General features: G+C 44.9%; 1 protein-coding gene across 2 annotated transcripts in view; it reads right to left on the reverse strand.

Moving 5' to 3' along the window:
• The window catches only part of LOC102236209 (transcription factor COE3-like), a 29,264-nt gene extending 11,620 nt beyond the window's left edge, over positions 1–17,644 (reverse strand). The window contains exons 1-10 of one of the 2 annotated variants that reach the window (XM_023341522.1): positions 17,120–17,644; positions 15,046–15,202; positions 14,749–14,812; positions 14,616–14,671; positions 9,905–9,978; positions 9,259–9,327; positions 3,127–3,208; positions 2,770–2,887; positions 662–795; positions 327–453 (exon numbers count right to left, since the gene is read on the reverse strand). In XM_023341522.1, the coding sequence (XP_023197290.1) occupies positions 327–453; positions 662–795; positions 2,770–2,887; positions 3,127–3,208; positions 9,259–9,327; positions 9,905–9,978; positions 14,616–14,671; positions 14,749–14,812; positions 15,046–15,202; positions 17,120–17,241 (1,003 nt within the window). In that variant the 5' untranslated portion in view covers positions 17,242–17,644. The remainder of the gene's footprint in view (positions 1–326; positions 454–661; positions 796–2,769; positions 2,888–3,126; positions 3,209–9,258; positions 9,328–9,904; positions 9,979–14,615; positions 14,672–14,748; positions 14,813–15,045; positions 15,203–17,119) is intronic. The other variant, XM_023341523.1, reaches the window with a different exon arrangement.
• Positions 17,645–23,510: the final 5,866 nt, after the last annotated feature.

Raw genomic sequence — 23,510 nt, forward strand, 5'->3', positions numbered from 1 at the left:
GTTCATTTGTTTGATGCCGATTTGTGCGTAAAATACGGAGGTGCATGAACGCTTTACACATGAGGCCCCTTGTGATTATCACATTATGCTGTGATTATATTTTATGCTTTTGATGGTCAACCATACATAGATTTGATTTTCAAATAGAACAAAAGCCAGATCAGTTTGGTAAACCAATAGACGGTTAATATTTAAATGGGCCCCGGAGAAAAAAGGAACAATACGGCTTCCATCATGGATCAGGGAGAATGTCTGTCTGCTACTAGCTCCTCATGCTTATGCTGTGTATAAGTGTCTCATTGTGTCCCAGTTTGTCCCAGTATTACCAGTGTAGACAAAGCGTCCCGGCGCTCCTTTGCAGAACTGTTTGGACTTGTAGGACAACGTGACCTCAACGACCCCGGGGATGTGACGGGGCGGAGTCTGGACCCGGATGGCGTGGGGCGTGATCAGCTGGACACAGAGACATCAGAAACATCAGACAGCGTTATTGAACTGTGTCCCCTTTAAATGTAGGCTTCGTCCAATCAGAAATCAGGAGAGCAAGTGTCAGACGTGAAGGCCTCACTGTTTCCTCTGACCTGAGACGATAAACACGACGACCATCTGACTGGAATCTAACTGGTGCTTACTGGTGATGTGACTGGTTGGTGTGCGTTACCTCGCTCCACACCAGCATGGTCCCGAAGACAACCTGGAGTCCATCGAAGAAGTTGTCTCCGATGAGAATGACGGTGGCGCCGCCCGTCGTCCAGCCCTCACTGGGACTGATGGCTTTTATACAGGGAGTGGCTGCTGGAGCACAGACAGACCAGTTAACACCAAACTTGGACAAACTACCTGCTGAGACGACAATCTGGAGAGAGAAGGTGCTGCGTTTGACCCAGAGTCACCTGGAGAGCAGCTGATCACCACTAGAATAGAATAGATGTGTATTGGAGCTGTATGTAAATATCTGAGCCTCTGTGGTGAACTTTGACCCGGTGTGGGTCAGAGTAAATCCAGGATGAAGTCGGAAAAGACTCATCAGATCCAGGTTAAGTTCTGCTGCGACCCGCTTTGATGCATCTGGTGACCTGAGTAGGCCCAGAGTCACAGGTTGGAAACCCCCATCTACATAACAAGAGAACACACAAGGCGAGTCTTAATTGGGTCGCGGATTTTATCCTCTTTCGCTAACTTCAGCACACACACACACACACACACACACACACTCAGTAATAGCTGCTTCGCTTTCCTCTCAAGTACAGCTGCAGATTAATTATAAAGTGAAATGAAAGAAAGTGTGTGAGTGTGTGTGTGTGTGTGAGAGAGAGAGAGCAGCTAATCTCATAACTGATAATTTCAAATGACATTACAGCACCAAACTGTTCTATTCTATTGTGTTTAGTTTTGTTGTGTGTGTTCTGGTGTTCGGTTCTGATCCAGGGACAGTAAGAACAGAACCAGGCCGGAACCATGGCTGAGTCCACCAGGTGTTTCTAATTAACCTTTGACCCCTGGATGCCTCCCCAACAATCTGCCATTGTGACACATGAGCTGTAGGCCCGTAAACCCTGAGGGAACGAGATAGGAGGAAAGGTTCCCCAACAGGGGCAGGCAGTAAAGGACCTGCCGACCAATCACAGCCCGGCTGAACAGCCCGACCAATCACAGGACCGCCCTCCAGGTACACCTGGATGGGACAGGAACATGTTGAAGGCCCCTCGGACGCCATCCATCATGTTCTGTTTGTTTCTGTATCCCAGAACCAATGTTCTCCAGAACCATCAACCACGCAACCAGCTGCCAGGCCCAGAAATCCAAATGGACCGATCCGTGGCCCGGGGGTTGGGGACCACTGCAGTTTAGTTATGCAGCTCCAACTCACAACAAATGCTGTCTCTAGGCAATTCAAAAATAATCATTTGACTTCAATAACTTACATTAAAACTGATGCTAGTTGTCGAACTGTACAGTACGCTCAATTAATTATTCAAAGTAGCTTAAAAACTTTCTAAAGAAAGCCGGAGCCCTGTGGGACTCCACCAGTCATCCTGCTGGTTCACAGATGGGATTTAAACCAGCATACTGCTGTTCCCTTCATGCCTTCACGTTCAAACTGAGAGAACAATGTGGTCGACTGGATCAGAACCAGACCTGAGCTCTAACAGAATCAGAACCAGTCCACTACCTGAGGCCAAGAGAAAAACATTTATCATGACTTTCAGCAGTGCTGCTTCAGAGCTACGATGCGCTCTGAAGCCTGACTGGAACTCTTAACGCAGGTCATTCCAGTTCAGACGCTCAGATTTGGAATTCACAGCTCTGAGGTTCTGCCAGAGGCTGGGAGGGAAAACCCGGCCGATTCAAGAAACAAGCGAGTAGAGACAAGTTGGACCCACGGGACTCTGCAGCACTCAAGGTGGGAGGGGTGGTTTCCATGGCGACCGTCTTTAATTAGGAGGGCAATTAAAGAGGCTGAAAGCATACACATACACACACACACTCAGCCGCGGCCTCTCTGGGGACGGGGGAGGTGTCTGGTCTTCTTACCCACAATGCATTGGGCTGCCTTGTCTATGCAGCTCTGGGTTCTTGCGACCCAAATGTGTGCAGATACAGATATGCAGTCTTGCTTCTTGCTTCTGCAAGACTGCATTCACTGTGCACCGGGTCAGGTCAACGTCCAACACAGAACCTTCAGCCCGTCCATCCCACACAGAACCAAGCCTACAGACCATCCTGCCCATTTGGTTCTGATCAGCAGGCAAAATTGTATCTGCTTACCCTCAGATGGATCCAATCTTCGAGCTCGGCGGCCATGTTTGGAGTTGTTATGGACGAACATGTTGTCTGATACAGCGAGGACATGGCCGTCTACGTTGACGGTTGTAGAAACCACCACCTGCAAACAAACGGGCCCGTCAGAACCGGCAGAGGAGTCATGATCCGACACATCCATTGTTCCTCAACATCTAGAACGTTCCATGACATCCCCCCGCCCCCAGGAACAGCTGCTCTGTGACCTTTAACCTCATCATTGACAGGATCGATAATATAATAATAAGAATATTATTATTATTCCAAACCGTGTCAACACACTGCATTGCATTGTGGGTACGTCAGCTGGTCCGGTGGTCTTACCTGGAACCGCCTCATGTCCCGAGGGTTCCCTGCGTTCTTCAGACAGTTCTGGTTACACTTCAGGAAGAACTTCAGAAAGAACCTGCACACACACACACCACTGGTGATTGGTTCTGTAGACATTCAGTACAGAACAAGTTGGTCCAATCAGGTTGGCATGTTCAGAACCCAGACCAGAAACCTTGGAGTGACCCTCATCATGTGATTCTTGTTCTCCAGCGCGGAGGGTTACGCTCCCTTTATCTGAAGATAAACTTTGATCTGTGATCAGCTGACTAGTCTTATCACCGTGGCAACCCTCAGCATCTCTAGCTGATTATCAGCGCTCTACTCTTCACCTCCTCCCAGCGAACAATCGAGCCGTAAATCTCCACGCAGGACAGATTGAGCTCTCAATTTGTTATGTGATAAGGAGGGATGACCCGACACACACAGACACACACACAGCGACAAAACACAACACACACACACACACTCTTGACATACACTTCCTGTATCGCTGCTGATATTTACGAGCAGCAAATTAGGACACACTGCAAATTTATCTCCTCAGAGAACAGAAGATCCACATTCTGACACTGAAAACACACACACTGTGACACACACACACACACACACACACACACACACACACACACTGTGACACACTCCGTCTCTCTCAGTGTCGGAGTTAATCTGCTCTATGAGGTAGAAAATGTAGTCACAGTGTGAAGATGAATTATCCTGACGGTGAAGTGCAGTCGCACAGTGTGTTGCTGTGTGTGTGTGTCACAGTGTGTGTGTCACAGTGTGTGTGTGTGTCGGGGTGTCTTTGTGTCTCTCACAGTGTGTGTGCGTGTCAGGGTGTGTGCATGTCGGGGTGTGTGTGTGTGTGTGTCACAGTGTGTGTCTCTCACAGTGTGTGTGCGTGTCAGGGTGTGTGTGTGTCACAGTGTGTGTGCGTGTCGGGGTGTGTGTGTGTCACAGTGTGTGTGTTAACATGATGCCAGTCCATTTAGCTGCTCCTCTGATCTCCAGCTCCACAGGCTGGTTCAGCAAGTAAACCAGATCCGGTGAGTCAGACAGATTCTGTCTGGTGTTCTGAAGGTCCAACAGAACCAGCAGCTGGTTCCTCAGCTTCCAGCTGACTGGGAACAGATTATCCCAGTTGAAATCACTGAGATGGGACTGGTGATCTGCTGATGCGGTTGCCAACGGTCACAAGTCACACCAACCAATCAGAACCGACAGGGATATCACTTTAATCCGCACCCAACGGACCCGGCTGCAATGTTGATCCATGTATCTTCTGTGTGTGTGTGCGTGTGTCTCTGAGGCAACATTCCTGGTTCCTCCAGTAATCAGTGGAAACAGCAAGCAGGAAGAAGCTGAACACGTTTCAGTGTTTCAACGAGTCCTGATATAAATTTCCATCTGTACATGAGAAAGTGTGTGTGTGCACGTATACAGGTGTGTGTTGTCGGATGTGTTTATGCTTGTAACTAATTATCACCAAATGTTGAGCAGATTTCTGTTAATTAACATCTGTGGCTCATTTGTACTCAGAGCTCATTAACAGTCGTTAGAACTCTGATCGGCCGACATGATCCAGAAACACGCCGAGAGGTTCTACTGCCAGACAGCTTCGGTTCTAATACAGCACCAACAAAATCAACATGGCCAAACCACATCAGGTCACCTGAAACCAGTTCAGTCCAGCTGAGTGAACCCCTGGCTCTGCAGCAATCTAGCGTGCTCAGCAAGCACAACTTTCCATCTGTGATGATCAAATGTCTCAAGGTTTTAATGTTGACCTGTTGGCAGAATCTGAACTACAATGGACCCTGGAATTACAAGCACCACTACCAAAAAACTTCTAATCGGGGAACAATTGTCAAATTGAAGTGATCAGAAGTCGCCAAGACTCTCTGAGGGGATTTCCTGATCTCACTTCGCTCCAACAGACAAATCCCCCAAGTTGCAGCAGTAGTTCAGCTGCACCCTTTGCCAGACCATCAGGGAGATGATACTCTGATGAGAAATGACTATTAATGATTAGGTAAAGGTAAAGCTAATGTAGCTCTTTTCCTCCTCTTCCTCCTTCCTCGCTAACAAGCAGGTGCAGCAGAAGCTGGATGGAACAATAAGGAGCCGTCTCTGAGGGTCCCGCCCACTTTCTGATAGACGCGCCAATTTTTGGCGGGTATCCGCCCACCTTCTGATGGACCTGCCCATTTCTTGACTGTCCATCAAACTGAAGCAGATCTAGATCAGAACCAGCAGGTTCAGATGTCCCTATGGTGGCCAAACTAAGCCAGGGAAATATTCTGACATTTCACAGCTAAACATGTTAATGCCAGCTAACTCTCTAACACACCTGCAGTTTTCCAGAACCATCTGAACCAGGGTCTCCAGACTCTGAGAGCTCCAGAGGACGAGGAGGAAGAGGAGGAAAAAGAGGATGAAGAGTTAATTAGATGAGATAATGAGAAGTCCATCATCAGCTCTTCAAGGTAAATGGAAGCAGACACCTCTTCTTGTTCTTCGTCTCAGTGAGGAAGAGGAGGAGGAGGAAGAGCAGGTTATTAACAGTTAAAGTCGCGCTTGCTCTGTGGTCCATCAGCACTTCATTATCCTGCTGCAACAACCTGACGCAGATTAATCCGCCGCTGAAAATAGTTCCAGAAGAGTTCAGACGTCAAAGGCACGACTGGCAGCAGCTTCCACTCATCAGCGCTTCATTAAGTCTGTTTGCACAAGTACGTTCTGATCCAAATGGTTCTGGAAACAAGAGCAGGTGGACCCAGCAGAACCCAGTTCTGGAAACAGTGCTGATCCAGTAGAACCTGGATCAACGTGGACCACTGTGGCCCTGAAAGAACCAGATCCATAAAGAACCGAATCCTGGAACTGTTCGAACCCACACCGCCTTCCTCACTGATGAAGATGACGTCTATGACATCATCAGAGGGCCGTAAATATGTCACCACGACAACGACTAGCTCCTCACTTAAGGAGGACTAGCTCCTCCTTAAGTGGAGCTAGTCCACTTAAGGACCTAAGACATAGGTAATCTTAACTGATTACCTATGTAATCAGTTAGCAAGCTTAACTGATTACATAGGTCGTTAAGAGCTCGTTAAGCAATTAACTGGAAAAACACCCAGCTGTCAGTCACACTGTCCGTGTGTGTGTAGGGGTGTGTGTGTATGGGGGGGGGGGGGGGGGGGGGGGGGGGGGGGGGGTTAATTACCCATCTGATGTAATGTTAAACTGTCTCCTGAAATTGCAACAGTGAGTGTGTGTCAGATAAAACACACCGGTTTCTTTTTAAATAGTCAATCAATACTGATGCTTCGGGACCTGCAGTACAGACAATCAATACACACACACACACACACACACACACACACACAGAGTGAGGAGGAGACTCCTGTTAAATACTGATGAGATAGACAGGAGGTTCTTCATCACCTGCTGCATCCAGTGACGATGAGGAGGAGCGGCGAACTGAGCCGCGGCTGGCAGACAGTCCGGCAGGTGAACAGAACCTCTGAAATATTTCCAGTACCAGAATCAGAGGAACCAGAGGTGTGTTGAGATGTGTCCCGGTATGTGTGTCCAGGTGTGTGTGTGGTGTTCCTGTCTGTGTGAAACAGCAGAAGGCGGTGTGTTCAGGGTCACTCCGTTTCCCCGCCTGTTTCCCAGGAACAGAAATATTCGGCTCCACTTCATCTCTCCATCGACTGCCATGCATTCATACATTTAACATTTAGCCGGCCGGGGCCCTCTGGGGCCCCAAACATTATGCTGCTGTCAATCACCCTGCGGCACGGCCGCTAATGAGATTCCGTCCCAAGCCGACCCGCAGCATGAGAGGGAGCTCACACCTACGCTGCCGCATGATTGACGGCACACCGTCCTCCCATAATCCCACGCTGCACACACCAGAGACCCTCGCAGGCAGAGAGCGCGCCGCCAAGAAATTCTCACATCAGGAATTCAGATGGAAAGATGAGAGCTGCTCCCATCGTCATCATCATCACCATCGTCAGCTAGAAACCAGCAGAAACTGGAACTGGCTGAGGATCAGAGAATTAAAACGTTCTCACCAAGTTCAGAGACGATCGACTCTCAGACGGGATCGTCGCATCGTCAGCGGGTCCCAAACACCGCAGACTCAGCAGAAACCTGTGAGACCTGCAGCGTCCCACAGCAAAACTGCAAAGAGATAACGTCTAGGGACGTCCCTGTTCACCGCCATGACCACGACTGTCCTCAGGGATGGCCGGGACAGAAGACTCTGTGTCTTTATTTCCAGTTAACATTTAGATTCTTTACGTTCTGTTCACCGTTTCCTCGTTGTTCTAGGACTTGAATTCTTTTGTTGCTTTTCCGTCTTTCGGAGTTCAGTCTCTTCCGGTTGCTGCTCTTCAGATCATTTCACCTGTCCTGTTTAGATCCCTCTGTCAGTAATTACTCCTCCTCACTTCAGGAACTCAGTGCAGTCACTAATCACCTCCGAGCAGCTATAAGCCAGCCAGCTTCCTTCTCTCCTTGTCAGATCCTTCTGTTAACCTTTGCCAGTTTGCCTCACCTGTTACCTTATCTGCCTGACTGAGAACAACTGGTCTTCTCCAGTTAATCCCAGCAAAAACCTGGTGCACAAAGCGGCGTTACCACAGATCCTTCCTCCAGCAGATCTCTGCCCACAGCACACCCAATAAGTATTCACACCCTGCAGGTATTTGGCCAATCATTTGGACATTTCAAATACAATTTGTATTATTATTAATAGATCTGTTTTTCTGGTATACTGGATGGTAAACAGTCTGTTGTTGATTTAATGTTCAATTCACTTTATGTTAAACAATAACTGCTCAGATGGACTGTGCTTGCATTTAATATATTTATGTTTCTGATAATTACACCCTGTTTTTATGGTGTTTCTGTGTTTTAGTAATCTTGTAAAATAAGCTGCTGTGAATTTTGATAATTTTGAATCACTTTTTGAACTGTCGTGTGATCATAGAGATTGTCTCTATTCAACATCATCTTAATATGAAATCAGAATTAATTAATATTAATAATTGTGATGTTGCAGTGAATGTGCAGACATGGAGGCTGCAGGCTGCGCTGCTGCAGCAGCGCCAGAAGATGAAGCAGCGAGTGTTTGAGCTGCAGTCTGACATGTTTCCTGCTCACTGGACGCTGCTGAAGACACAGGAGACCTTCCCATCATGCATTGCAGCAGGCAGGGGGAGAAAAGAGCTGCTGAACAATCACCACTTCTCTTTTCAAAAGCCTGCTGCACTCATCCATCCATCCATCCATGCATCCATCCATCCATCCATCCATCCATCCGTCCAGGTCCACCTCTCTGCTTTCAGACCAGAGAGGTGTGGAGGGGATTAACACTCAGAGAGGAGAGGGGGGAGGTGAAGACAGGAGAGCGCATGATTCCTCCTGGGACAGAGGAGAGGGGGAAGGAGGAAGGCTAAAAGAAGAAGGGGAGAAGGAAGAGGAGGAATAGGAAAGAAAGAGGAAATTTGAGAAAACTCCGTATTTATGTTTTTGCATGTTCATGGCAAAACATAGATTTAGGATCCCACATAATACAGTCTGCAACAAATAATGTGCCAATTGTTTCAGTGTTTTAGTGTAAAACAACTCCATAAAGAGTATTTTCGCTCTTACACTTCAAGGTTTTAGTGTTTCACTATTTCTGTGTTTTAATGTTTCAGTGTTTCACTGTTTAGTGTTTCAAGGTTTTAGTGGTTCAGTGTTTTAGCATTTCTGTGTTTCACTGTTTCACTGGGTCTGTGTTTCAGTACTTTAGTGGTTCAGTGTTTCACTGTTTCTGTGTTTTAATGTTTCAGTGTTCTAGTGCTTCAAGGTTTTAGTGTTTTAGTGTTTTAGTGTTTCTGTGTTTTGACATCAGCTGTTGTTCTTGTTTTCTTCTTCTCTTCCAGCTTCACCATGTTGATGATACTTTTAATGGTTTTCGTGTTTTCTCGAAAACCATTTAATCTAGACTTCAGCTGTGGAGTCTTTTCTATTTCTGTCATGACCAGCTAGTTGGTGTGTGAAGGAGCAGCGGAGGACTGCTTGGGAACGTTTAATGAGTCATCTGTGGGTGTGTTGAAGCGCTACCTGTCGATGATGACCGGGTCTGATGGCGTCTCATTCCTGTTTCCACAGCTCTTCTTGTCGCAGCATCGGCTAACACAAAGAAGGACAAACAGCTCCATCAGATTCATCTTTAAAGAAGATCACCTGCAGACTGGCAGGCCTCTCTTCAGGAGGTCTTTGGCTTTACCTAAAAACAGCTAACATGCCAGGGAAGGGCGAAACATTAATTGAACAAGTTCTGATGTAGGAAACGCTTCCATCAACTGGTGGATTTGTGCTTTACCAGGGGAACAAAACCCAGGGAAATCCTCCATGTTTTTCTTTGTTTGGGATAAAAAACAGAGATATTGAGAATTTGGGAAAAGCTTTTTCCTAGAACGTCTCCTCTAACTCACGTGTTTTTTTCTGTTCTTGTGACCCAAACATGGTGCAGAGAAGAGGGAGAGTGCTGGTACCAGCAGTTACCAGTTAGTAACTGGGAACTGACTGGCATCAGGTAACATTTGACTGGTACCTGCTGGTGTTCTGGTTCTTTACCAGTTCATTCATTTATTCCTAAGCTTTGAGTCCAACTGGGGCTGGAGGTCTGACTCTAGTCTACAGGGTTTGGTTCTGGTTGTTTCCAGCTTGGAGAACCTCTGGGTTAGGTGAGTCCAGGTGTTCTTACCTGCACATGATCTCATGAGTGAGCAGGACTCGGCACATCTCAGGGTTCTTGTCCTGGCCCTCGTAGATGATGGCCTGAAACAGAGACACGGGTTAGAGAGCAGGTTGAACCTTTGTCTCAATTAGGACTCATTGTTGGTGATTAGTCTCCAGCAAGTTCCACTGGAGACTCGAACGTCTCCAGTCAGAGCAGTGCTAAAGGCACAATAAGTAAATAACTTGTTGGATTTAAACAGTGCTGGTTTCCATTAGCGTCACAGTAGAGAGTGAAGCAGACTAACAGAGTCTCCTGCCACACAGAAACTGCGCCCCCTGCAGGCTGGAGATTAGCTGATGATCAGAGCTTAGACTCTGATCACTTAAAGAATATTCACAGGTTTCAAAATTTAAAGAGTTTGTGAGTCATCTGTTGATCAGACTGTGTGGTGTCTGATCAGAGGAATTTCAGAGGGACAGAGTCAGCCTGTGGCTTCAGACACAGGTTGGTCTTTCTGCTGCCGCAGGTCAGGACTCCTCCAGCAGGGGGAACTGACCGCCTGCTGGGAACAGAAATTGGTGTTTATGCTGCTTCACACACTTTTCAATTTTTCAGTTTCATCGCGAAGAGCTTCTGTGCGTGAACATGAACCTGACCGGATGTTTGCTGAGGAGGTGAAACTGGAACAAACCGGTTCTGGTCCAACAGAGCGAGAGCTGAAAATCACCGAGTCAACAAGCACACCACTCCATCCAGTTTTACCATTATCAACCAGTACCGACCAGAACTGACGAGTTCCAACCAGAACACACACAAACACAACCAGTGAGAAAGACCTCGCTGAAGCAAACTGGCAGGAGCTGGACGGACCAGTGTCAGTCTCATATCTTATTTGCAAATGGGACGCGAATGCTACAGAATTTGTTAAAAACTGTGAGCTTCGCTAAAGTAAATAAAAGAGAGAAGTTCAAATACATGCTGAGAGTGAAACTCCTTCCTAAAGGTGAAGATATATCACAGATTTCTCTGTGGTAGTTGGTACTGGTACTTGCAACCAGTACCAACCAGAATACACACCAACACAACCAGTACCAGTACCAACCAGAACACACACCAACACAACCAGTACCAGTACCAACCAGAACACACACCAACACAACTCTCTGGCACTGAATAGGGGGAAGTTTGGACATTTCCAAGTGCCCCTGACTGCCAGGGTCGCACTAAAAGAAGATTTTTTAAATGTATTTAAATATTTTGGGGGCCCTCTCAATAATAACAGTGATGATGATGGCTGTATTCTTACTTGTTTTTCCCTGTAAAAGTTAAATGTTACCACTTCCAGACAAAAAGCAAGCTTCCATATTTAGTGACCCCCCCGTTTCTGATCGAAATGGTTTGTTCTGCTTTAGCGTTTGACGGTGTTTAGTAGCAGACAGAACGAGAACCACACAAATAATAACGATGCTGCTTTGAAATATAATTAAACTGGTTTTAAAAAAGGAAAGAGAAAAAATAAAAATAAGAAATAAAGCATGTTAATCTGTTACAACGTTTTTCACCTAGAGAGGTGAGTGACTATCAACCTGTTAGCTTAGCGACCGACGAGTGTTAGCTTCCATTTGTCTAACATTTCATTAGTCAAAGGAAATACTTAGCAAGATATACATTCATATATTAAGTTGTCGTTGTACCTTCTACCACATTTACCAGCAGACGAGTCGGAGTCAACATCGGTCTTGACCCCCAGACCAACCTCCCTCCTCCCGGGATGAAGGTGAGAAACAACGACATGCTAGGCTAGTTAGCATCAGAATAGCACCGGTCCAGTCTGACTGTTAGGCCAGATGCAAACAAGAACGATTTTTACATTTTTACAGCCGAGTGACTGAGATATTAATGGAAAAGAGATAGGCACATGGACGTTATAAATGAATGTGAGATCATACAAAATTGTAATTTAATTTTTTTTAAAAGAGTGAGAGATGTGCAAAAGAAAACATTTTAAGCGTTCAAGTAATCAAATTTGATCTCATTAAATATTCATTATTTTTTTTCTCGCTATGGCAGTATTTTACAGAATGGAACCGATTAAAACATAATTAAAAGTTTTCAAGCCAAATAAAGGTTTCAGTTAAGGTAAAAATCTAAATATATTAGCTTCTGAGTTGGATTTTTATGCCTGACTTCAGAGGAATCAGTTCTCCAGTCCAAAACCAAACCCAGCGGCTCGGTTCCGGTTCCGGGTGAGTCAGGCTAATCAGGGCCCAGTCAGCGGTCTAATCTGCTGTTTTCACTACTTTCAGATGATAACATATTTTACTTTAGTTAGCAGTTTTAACTTTATAAATGTTATAGTTATTAATTTAGTGTTTCTGTTTTTTATATTTCAAGAATATTTAGAAAATATTTGTTTTATTTTGTTTTTTACTTCCTTTATTTAACCAGGTAAACCCCGTTGAGATCTAGATCTCATTTTCAAGAGGGACCTGGACAGAAGTCTGCAATACACAGCAACCTGGTTACAAAATAAAACTAATTAATACATATGCACATGTGTAAAACAATAGAAAACAATTTAAAAGCAGTGACACTGTTTAATAGAATCTCGTTGCCTGGTTTTAAGAACCGCTCGAAATAAATCCAATGAAATCACTTCTGACATCTTGAGTTCAGACTGGAGCTGATCCAGGCTGTAGGAGCTTCACACTGAATGCCTGCTTCTCCTTTTCAGTTCGAACACGTGGAACATGCAAAAGAAAAATATTATTAGAGCGTTAAGAATGGGAAATAACAGATCTATGTAAGAGAGATTTAAAGTATGCTGAAGCCAAGCCGAGTAGAGTTTTATAGATCAGGATCATTAAATGATTGTTTCTCCGTTCACTTAAAGGAGCCAGTCAGCTTTTGCGTACAAATCGCAATGATGTGTAAGACGTCTACTACCGGTTATAACCCTTAAAGCTCAATGATACACAGTATTTAATGACATTTGGTTGAAACATTTATATATAAAACATCTCCATAATCCAAAAGTGGCAGGAAAGTCGCTGCTACCAATTTACTTCTAGCTTTGAGAGAGAAACAAGATCCATTTCGGTAATAAAACCCAATCTTCATTTTCAATGTTCATAACAAATTTGCTATGTGATTTTTAAAAGAAAGCTCTTTATCTAGAATAAAGCCAAGCTATTTATAATTACTGACAAACTCAATTTGTGCTCCAGCAGCAGTGGTAAACAATAGGGGGATTTCTGATAGTTTTCTAGCATGTGAAAAAAACCTTTGCTTTTGTCTTATCCACATTCAAAACCAACTTCAGTTTGTAAACGTGTTTGAACTACATTGACAGCAGACTGCAAATACTGTGTGGCCTGTGATAGTGATGCAGAATAGCAGTAAGTTACTAAATCATCTGCATAAAAATGATAAAAATCATTTGACAGATTGTCACACAAGTTATTTATATAAATAGAGAATAAAAGTGGACCCAGAACTGAGCCCTGTGGTACACCATTTAAAATAGTAAGGATAGAAGAAGTGAAGCCAGTTGAACTCTCTGGGTTCTGTTTGACAGATAATCAGCTACCAACATGGTGGCTTGATGCTAGAGCCCAATCCTGTGTAGAATTTCAATTAAAAGCCTGATTTACTGTCAAATGCCTTTGATAAATCAATAAACAAAGCAACACAAAGTTTTTTGTTATCAAGAGCCTGGATAAGATCATTACAAACATTTAAAGTGGCAGTAACAGTAATAAGTTTCTTTATAAAACCAGACTGTACATTTTGTAAAACAGAATTTGAATCTGAAAAAATATTCAATTGATCTGCGAATAATTTTTCAAAACTTTTTGCTAGGACACATAGTTTAGAAATTGGTCTGTAATTGTTTACCTGTGACGATTCCCCACCTTTAAATAGAGGCAAAACAAATGCTGATTTCCAGACACTTGGGATTTTGTTAGAGATTAGATTAAAATATGAGACAATGGCTCTGCTATAAACTCTGCAGCCAACTTTAGATTAAAAGGATCCAGGTTTTCTGGCCCTGCTGATTTTCTGCTGTCTGTTTTTAATTCTCTGAGAATCTCAGCTGTACAAATAGGGGAAAAGTTAAAAGTGGTGGAATTGCAATAATTATTCAAAAACAGCTCATCAATATTTACATTTGGCCAAATGAATTTAAATTATCAAATAAAGAGCCTACAGAGATAAAATGCTCATTAAAATCATTTAAAACTGCTAATTTCTCAGACACCATTTTACAGTTTTTCCAAAAAAATTTGGAAAGCCCCTCAGTGACGCCTGCTCAGTAACTGACTTCACTGTTTTCCAAAATTTCTTTGGGTCATTAAATTTTTTTGTCATCTTGGCAAGGAAATGTTTTATTTTTTTTTGCAACATATAAAGTAAAATATGGTTGTTATGACGTTTTATATATTTAACCTTGCTTCAAGTAATGAATTACAATACGGACACCAACAGAACCAGAACCAACAAGAACACACACACCAACAGAACCAATGGAAATAGTGTGCCGTTCGTCCGGACCGTCAGAACTCTTTAATAAAATCAGTTCTTTGTTAGAAACATGAGAAGAAAATTAAATCACAGAAAATTTCCAGTTGGTGTTCAGTGGGAAGTTTTTCTCCTGTTGTCAGATTAAATCTCCCTGAAGAACAGGAACTTAATAATATGGAGAGGAGGAGGAGGAACTTCCTGAATCACTCACCTGTTTGGTCATGGAGTCGATGAGTCGGACGTAGAGGTCTTGCTCCGTTCGGACACCTGAACGCAGAAATCGGCCGTGTTCATGTTGGTCTGCAGGCTTCAGCTGCTCTGGGCAGTGAAAGAAGCGCACCTACCGTTGCTGTAAAGTAGCTGCAGCTTGTAATGAATCCCGTTGTTGGTTTTCTCTCCGCTTGGCTCCTAAAACAGTAGAAGAAGAACACTCATTCAGCCTGCGGTTTGTTTAAGACGCGTTGACCTCCAAGCTCACAGTTCATGTTTTTATCCATCTACAAGATTTCAGGGTGCGTTTGTTTTATAAGTTGCCAGATGTTTGGGGGTTTCTGTCACCTGGCAGGTGCATCTGCTTTTTTGTCGTCCTGTGGGCGTGTTTGGTTTGTGTCACAGCTCCTCCCTGCCTTTGTCTGACTCACCTTTTCTTTCTCCACAAAGTCGACATATGTGGTGCGTTCGATCTCGACGGGCTGCCCCTGCCGGTCGTACAGCGCCAGCACGAAGTGGAAGAAGTTGGATTTCCTCAGGTTGGACGGCGGCTGCTTCTCAAAGTGAGCTCGAGCTAACCCCACCCCGCTGGAACACACACGAGCAGAAAAATCACCTAAAACACTGTTTTATAGATTTAACATGTAACATAACATATTTTTATTTTACATAATCTTTCATTCAAAAAAGCAGCTCAGAGCTGAGAAAGAAACCTGCATCTATAAGAGTAAAGTTCAGTTTAAATTGTGTTTTTAAAATAAATCCTCACGTTTGTTTTTATCTGTAAAATCTGTGGAGTATTTGCAGCGATGTTTTCAGAACCAGAATGAATTTCTCTGAAGCTTCAGCTAAAGCATCATCGTGTCACTGGTGACCAGTAAAAATCCACCAGTTCAGAAAGCGGCTGCCGCAGCGCGGCGTGAATGAAGCGCTCCTCTGAGGACAGACTGCAGGTCGCCACACCTGGCCGCACGCATCAGAAGCGTGTTTGGGACGCGCGTTGGCGCCTCTGATTAGTTTGTGTGCGGCGATGAAAGCGCGGCGCTTCCCGCGGCTTCAGGTCTAGTCAAAGGAAATAAAGTTAAGAATCACAGCGGAGTCACGACTGATTAATATTCATGGAGATGAAGTCAAACTGCAGCTTCGACCCCGACAGTAAATCTGCTCCTCATTATAATATGAGTGAGAACACCAGGAGCGCTTGTTTCACACACACACACACACTTCAATATTTAATAATCTTCCTGAAATATAAAAATCAGCAGTGGACACAAACTCACTGAAACATTTGGTCAATAAGTATTTTTAAATCCTCAGAATAAATCAGCTAAATGATTTCATTAAAACAAATATTTTATATGTTGGTTAAATATTTACTTTAAACCTTAAAGTCATAATTGTTTCTATAATTGTTCTGGGATTAGATTTTCCATAAAGTGAATAATAAGCCATAGTATTAAAGGGTTGTGTGATTATAATAATTACTGTGCAGAATCACATTAAGGTTCAATTTGGACTTTACCGTATAATCCCAGAAATAATCCCAGACAGGTGTTAAAGAATCAGCCTTTTATTTGATTTCTCAATGTGGAAAATCATTTTTCTTTTCAGATTAGTTTAATTTAGATTCATTGAGGTTTTATTTAGCTCAGTGTCATTTATTATTTAATGTTTAATTTATTTATTTAATGTAAATAAACATATTTTATATTCATTTTAATATTTTTACATAAAAATAAAAAAGACTGACTTAAAATAAATTTTCCTGAATCTTTCTGTTAATATTTCAGAAGGATTTGAATGATTTTATTTATTTTAATTGATGTTTTGTGCAGTGAATAATTCAGGCTGAGGAGATGAAACGATGTTCAAATTCAGCCGCTGCAAAGAAGTCCAGCCTGCTTCACTTACAAAATAGAAACATATGCAGATTTTTTAAATAATTAGAAGAAAAATCATTTTAATAATTTGCTATAAATGTTTTTTCCTTCACAGGGATAAAAGTCATCTCAGATTAGAGGAGAATTTTTATTTTTTATTTCTGTAATCTTTGTTTCCCCAGGAACGTCCCATTAAGATTAAAAATTTCTTTTCTGGTGAGAACTGGCTGCCAAGTTAAAACGCCATAAATAAATTAATTTAAAGATTCCTCAGGAAAAACATTTACAGCCTTCTCAAAATCAAATGTATTTTTCTCTCAAATATAAAAAACATACATAAACATATATACATATTTATTTTGTCTGCATTTCAAATGTAGCACACATTGTGACCTGATCATTTTTAAAATCAGGAAAACTTCCATTTTTAATTAAAACAGTTTTTCATTTTGTGTTCACCAGATTCTTCCTCCAGTTGCTGAATAATAAATATAAAAAGTAAGTTTCAGCAGACGCTCAGTGGACCGATTTTGTTTGAGGAGAATGAATTTTTCCCGTCTGTAAACGTCGGAGCGGAGCGCTGGGACTCCAGCTCCCAGAATCCCCTGGGGCGGCAGCAGCTTACCTCTGAGCGGCGGTGTTGGCGTCCACCACGCCGGCCGAGTGCATCCAGGAGCGGACGGCCAGCGGCTCCTCCTTCAGCCCGGCCGCGGCGCCGCGAGGCAGGCTGTCCTGGATCCCAAACATCTCCCAACAAAAAACACCAGAAGAAGAAGAGCTGGACTGGAGGAGCGCAGCGCTACAGGACGGAGCGCAGGTTCAGGGCGGAAGACATTTTAATAATGGAGGACGAAGAGCAAAAACTGGGAAATTTGAGAAGTTCTTTATTGGCTTCAGAACTTTCTGTTTTTCTGCTTTATTCAACTTTAGGCGATGGAAGGGCAGAAAAAAGATTCAACAGTCGGCCGACATGATGAACCCGCAGAGGAGAGGAAGAGAAGAAGAGAGGAAGAATCCTCAGAGGAAACGCTTTGGACGGCGAATCGAAGCCCAGTGCTCGGCTTTTCCCCAAAGAGAGCAGCGAGGCGGCCGCCCGGGACGGACCACAAACTCTCAGCCCTGCGGCCCCACAGGACTGGACGGCAGAACCCAAAAACCCCACGGGTCTTCCTCCCAGCCGCTGACATCACGGTGGGGGCGGGGTCTGGGCGGGCCAGGGGCGGGGCCTGGACCCGCGGGGAGAGAGGGAGAGAGAGAGGGGCGAGGGAGGGGGGCGACACGCTGACGGAGCAGTGTGTGTGCTGCACCAGTCCCACTGGTTACTGACCTGGTTCCCATGGAAACGCAGCGCCAGAACCCATCAGGACCTGCGAGGTCCAACGGGTCAGAGGATCGATTCTTCAAACGGCGAGCCGGACCCGAACCAGAACCGAACTATCTGCACTGAACTAGAACCGAATCGCATACAGAACCCAAACAGGTCCAGAAGAACTCTGAACCCGAGCAGCAGAAGATCTCAGAGATCTATGAAAACCCAACAGAACCCTGACTGGTACCGCTGACCCAGAAGAACCTGAATCTGCTGATGAACCGGGTCGCTGCTGGATCAAACCAGAACCGTCGTCTGGATCACATGTTCTGGTCGTCTCACTGGTTCTGGACGGGCCAGAGGAAGATGCCTGGACCAAACATCTGAGATCAGAGGTCATCGCTGAAGAACTGGGTCAGAATCCAGGAGGTCCAAATCCGAGTTCTGCACAAAACCCAACGTTGACCCAGACAAGAAGATCCAGGACCCGGTTCTGTCCAGCAACGCCAAGGTGCACAGAACCTCCCTGAGCGGGTCAGGAGGGGAGGTCCAATTGGGTCAGAACCTCTGCTGACAGCTTCCTCCATCCTTATGTTCAGATTGGAGAATCAGAACCGCTGCTGCAGCCGCTGCGCCGCGTTACGTTCAGCTGATTAACTCCGAACCGTCAGACAGGAAGCGAGAAAAGGCTTTTCACAGCCGGGACGCTCCGGCCCACCGCCGCTCCACTGGGGCCTCCGAGGCTCCGAGGGGCGGGCCCAGGAGGAGGAGGAGGAGGAGGAGGAGGAGGAGGAGGAGGAGGAGGAGGAGGAAGAGGAGGAGGAGGAGGAAGAGGAGGAGGAGGAGGAGGAGGGCTTTCATGTTTTTCTGGAGAAATAAAAAGCTGAAGGAGAAGAAGCTCGCCAGAGGGAATTTAACAGAGCCTCAGGTCTACTTCAGCCTGAGGAAGAGGAGGAAGCTGAGGAAGAGGAGTTAGTTCCCAGAATTTAGTTTGTGAAGCTTCCCAGCCTCCGATCAATCAGTCCTGATCAATACTCCGTAACAACAACATGCTGGGTAATGAGGATCAGAGCCTGCGGCTCGCTCTGCGTTGTAATAAAAAGCTGATAATTCAATTTAAACGGAGCAATAAATGAGCTGTCTGCAGGTCTGAGGAGGAAGAGGAGGAGGATGAAGAGCGCGCTGGGCCTCAGAAAAATCCACAAATTACTCACCAGTTTCACTTTATCTGAGTTCTAATTTAAATAAAATAGATTTTAATATTTCTGCTTTTTCCCCATTTCTCTGAAGCTGCACTGAATAAATCCTTCAGGTTAAATCCTGGAACTTCAGATTAATTCAAAGCAAATTATTTGGAGACAGGAATTTCATTCTGGGAATGTTCATCAGGAAAACAGAGATATTCCGGATCCAATCTCATTTCCATAAAGAGAAACCGTGTTAGTGTCGGCTCTCCATCCATCAGCTGCAGCCGGCGGACAAATCATTCCTGATTTCATTTCCCCGTCTGCAGCCGCTCCACGCCGCGCCGCTCCACGCCACGCCGCGCCGCGCCGACAGGCTGCAGCTCCCAAATACAGAAAACCAGGAAATTCTCTGACTTGAATCTACATTTTATAGAAGTCGTTTTATTTCAGATATTTTTTATAAATGTTATATTTTAATGACTTTTTATTACTAGTTAAAAAATGTCAACGTGACATTTAAATAAAGCTGTACAGAATTTGAAATAAAATATAGTTTTTCTGAGTCGTGGAGTGTGTGTGTGAGAGAGAGGTGCAGCACACACACATTTGCATTTAAATAGCGACATCAACCAGCGATCATGGCAGCACACCGGAGGGTTTCCCAGATGTCACGGCAAAGTCAGATGAGCCAGCTGTCTCTCTCTCACACACACACACACACACTCGGCTGGCTCGGTGAGAACCATTGATTCATGTGTTCAGGTTAAAAAGCAGCATTTAAACTGTGTGTAATCTGGGATTAGAACAATTGAACTCTGCTGAGTTGCTGCCAGGCTGCTTCCCTCCCTCGGCGTATCGGCTGAAAGGAGCTGCGGCGTTTCCTGCGACGCAGACCTCAGTGATCTGGATCAGCAGCTGTTCAGCTCTGGAAACGTCTCTCAGGGCCGATTTCTGCAGATGGAGTTCAGGCCTCGGTCCAAACCTCCACCCTGCCAGGAGGAACGGTTCCCTAAAACCAAACTGGAGGACAGACGTCATTCCTGAAAACTTTCCATTGGTTGACCTGGAATTCACTCTTCAAAAAAATGGGATTAAATCCAGACAGGCCTGGATCAGGAGCTGGATGATCCTCCATCCTCAGATGCTGTACTGCGTTCCTGAGCGAAGCTCTCTGCGTTTCAGGCGGACCCAGCAGCGCGGCTCCTGCTCTGATTAGTTCATTAGGTGAAGAGCGAGATCAGCAGAGTCAGCTTTGACCGTCTACACTGATATTTTACCTCCTTAATCCTGTTATTAGCATCACGTCGGACACATTTTCTACTCTCGTCTCAAAAAGCCACAGGAAGAATGAAATACTGAAAGCTGAACTTTTCTTGGAGAGAAATTAGCTTGACCATCTAGGAAAGCATAAAATATTGGCACCAGGCCGATATCAACCGATATTTCTTCCCATCCTGCTGCCATTTCTTACTGTTGGACTGTGTGTGTGTGTGTGTGTGTGTGTGTGTGTGTGTGTGTGTGTGTGTGTGTGTGTGTGTGTGTGTGTGTGTGTGTGTGTGTGTGTAGGGGGGAGGCTGAATGACGACAATTCAGACGTTTGATCCAGAATTGCAGCCAGGTGTTACAGGACAGCAGCTCAGAGCAACCAGGCGACCCAGACATGCTATCTTGGGGATCATCACTGAGTCTGGGTCAAACACGCCTGATCAGGAGTCGTTCAGAACCCGGGCGGAACCAGAGTCCAGCTTTACGCTCAGATCGTCTTTGGTATATGATCAGCTGGAGGAAACTTTCCAGCTGCGTGGTAGAGTTTCTACGGAGGTTTCTTCAGATGTCTGCCATCACCAGCTCCACCTCTAGATGCCAGTAATACCCTAAAACAGCCGACTCTCTTCTCCTCCATTATGTTTGTTCTGCTGCTGTTTAAACCCTGAGGAATCAGCTGCAAGGGGTGGAGGTTGATCTCATAGGACCCACTGAAGAATCAGCACCTCCCTTTTCATTCAGGACAGGAGACCAGACCTGAACATTTAGAAATCATCAAGATACAAATATATTAACCTGGACAGAACCGGCTGGATGGAAGGCACTTTTTTCTTCTTGTTGTTCATGCTAATTAAATGAACCGCAGTCTGTGTGAACGGCTTCCAACACCAAAGTAATCCGCAGAATAACAATATAGCAGTCCCCAGCGGCGCTCCGTTTACGGCAGTAAAGATGGCCGCCACCCAGCGGCGCTCCGTTTACGGCAGTAAAGATGGCCGCCGTCTCTGGATAGATTGTAAAGTTGCAGAGCGATAGCATGATCATCAGGTGAAAGAAGCTTATAGAAAGCTAACAGCAACTGCCTTTAGTGGAGAATTCACTGCAGGTTCTGACCCGGTCCAGGCCCAGTTCTGATCCGGTTCTGTTTGGAGTGGAACCAGGAGTGGTGGGGTTGGGATATGATGCGTTCACTGACTCAGACTGCGTCCGTCACTTTCAGGTAAAGTCTAGCTTCACCGTCTGGATTCTCCTGCTGCTGAATGACCAAAGTTTCACCTTGACGACGAAAAGTCGGTAAAATGCGACATGAGCGTTCAGACTGCAGACGCTTTGGAATCGGTCCGATTTAGCTCCACACCTGGATCGGATCCAATTTCTTTGAGGTAAAAAGATTGAAATCGGGCCGATAAGATTGCCGGGAAATATGAGATATGAGTTAGATTTGCCCGCTGTGTGAACGTGACCGGTTCTCCCTCCGACCCGGTTGGTCCAGAACGCCTTCATCACTGTCATGTGATCTAATATAACTGACCTTCAGGGAAATTAAAGTGTCTCTAAAACAACTTCAATTCTGTCACCATGAAGAAAACCAGAGCATGTCCAGCACATATTTATGTTTAATGTGTTCTATGCTGGTACTGTGTTGGTTCTGGTTGTCCAGAACTACTTGAAAAATGGACAAAACACACAAGAAGCAAAATGAGAAGAATATGGGAGGAAACAAAGAAGTCGACCTTCAGCTGCAAACACAAAAACACTTTCAGCTCTCTGGTACTGTGTGTGTGTGTGTGTGTGTGTGTGTGTGTGTGTGTGTGTGTGTGTGTGTGTGTGTGTGTGTGTGTGTGTGTGTGTGTGTGTGTGTTGCGCAGGGATTCCAGTTGTCCCAGTTCAGGGAATTCCCTCTGTCCCAGCAGAGCTTCTGGCAGACATGCAGACAGTGACACCAAGTGGACACAGAAGGAAATTCAGCAGGATTTCTGGCTCCTGTCTGATCGTTGATGAATTAAAACCTAAACGTGTCCGAGTCGGGATCAGAACCTAAACGTGTCAGGGTCGGGATCAGAACCTAAACATGTTTTTCAGTCTGACACCAGAAAATCAGCTGGGCTCTGGATCAGACGGATCATTTCCAGATTACATTAAAACTGCTTTGATTGAAACAATCAGAGACAAACTGCAGGAAACAAACGATGCAACCAGAAATTAATTTAGAACATAAAAAATAAAAATAAATGAACAATAATATGGGATAAAATTTTTTAGCCGATCTGCAGTATTCTATTCAGATTTCCGGGCAAGGTTCTGTTCCAATGGAGACCCGAACACGGTTAGGTCTAAAGGTGACCAGAACACAGGCAAACAAGGCAACAGAGGATCTGACAATGGAGCCTCGTATTTATGGTGGGGAAGGTGATTGCTGACGGGGACATAATGAAGGAACAGCTGTGGGACAACAAGAAGCTACAAAGTTTTGTTCAACCCCGAGAATAACCTATAACAGGCTCATAATCGATGCGACACCATTTGGATCAGCTTTAATCATGTGATCGGCACCAAACCCAGCATGTTGGATATTAAATGATATTCAAACAGATGGCCCAAACATTCCTGCAGCGGAGCTTCCTCTGTTCAAAGCTCCACCTGCCCAGAATGGAGCCATTTCATTGGCTGTTTGTAGAGCTCACCTCCAGCAGAGGGCGCTCTATGCGTAGGGTTCACCTGCAGATTCAGACCAATTCCTCATACTGTAAAGAGTTTCTAACAGGGAACATGGAGGATTTCCAGCTGAGCTGGTCAGAGTGCATTTCGGTCCGATCACTAACTGCAGAAAGAAAACCCTGACTAGTTTCTCTGAACTATTGTAATCAGTTGGAGGGAAAACCGACCTGGTTCACTGACTCAGTGATGGACACTCGTGATGCCAGCTGCATTAAATACACAAACTGAAAAAGAAAAAAATAATTTATATTCACATGTTTTTGCACCATCAAGGCTCCCACAGCATCACAGAACCTCTTCTGTACCCAGCAGTGGGTTCTTCCACACATCCATCCTCAGAGTTCTTGAAAGGAATCCAAAACCACAACAGAAAATCTGCAGTACTACTATACTGCCAACAGGTGGGGGCGGGGATGAAGAAGTACAATTCTGTCATTAAGATCCGTTTTCCATTTCTCTAGAATTCATGATAGAATAATCCTTCCCATGTATTCCCACAAGAGGGCGCCAGTGCCCGTGGTTTACAGACCCAACAA

This window comes from Xiphophorus maculatus, chromosome 10, assembly GCF_002775205.1.
Source record: "Xiphophorus maculatus strain JP 163 A chromosome 10, X_maculatus-5.0-male, whole genome shotgun sequence".
Lineage (NCBI taxonomy): Eukaryota > Metazoa > Chordata > Actinopteri > Cyprinodontiformes > Poeciliidae > Xiphophorus > Xiphophorus maculatus.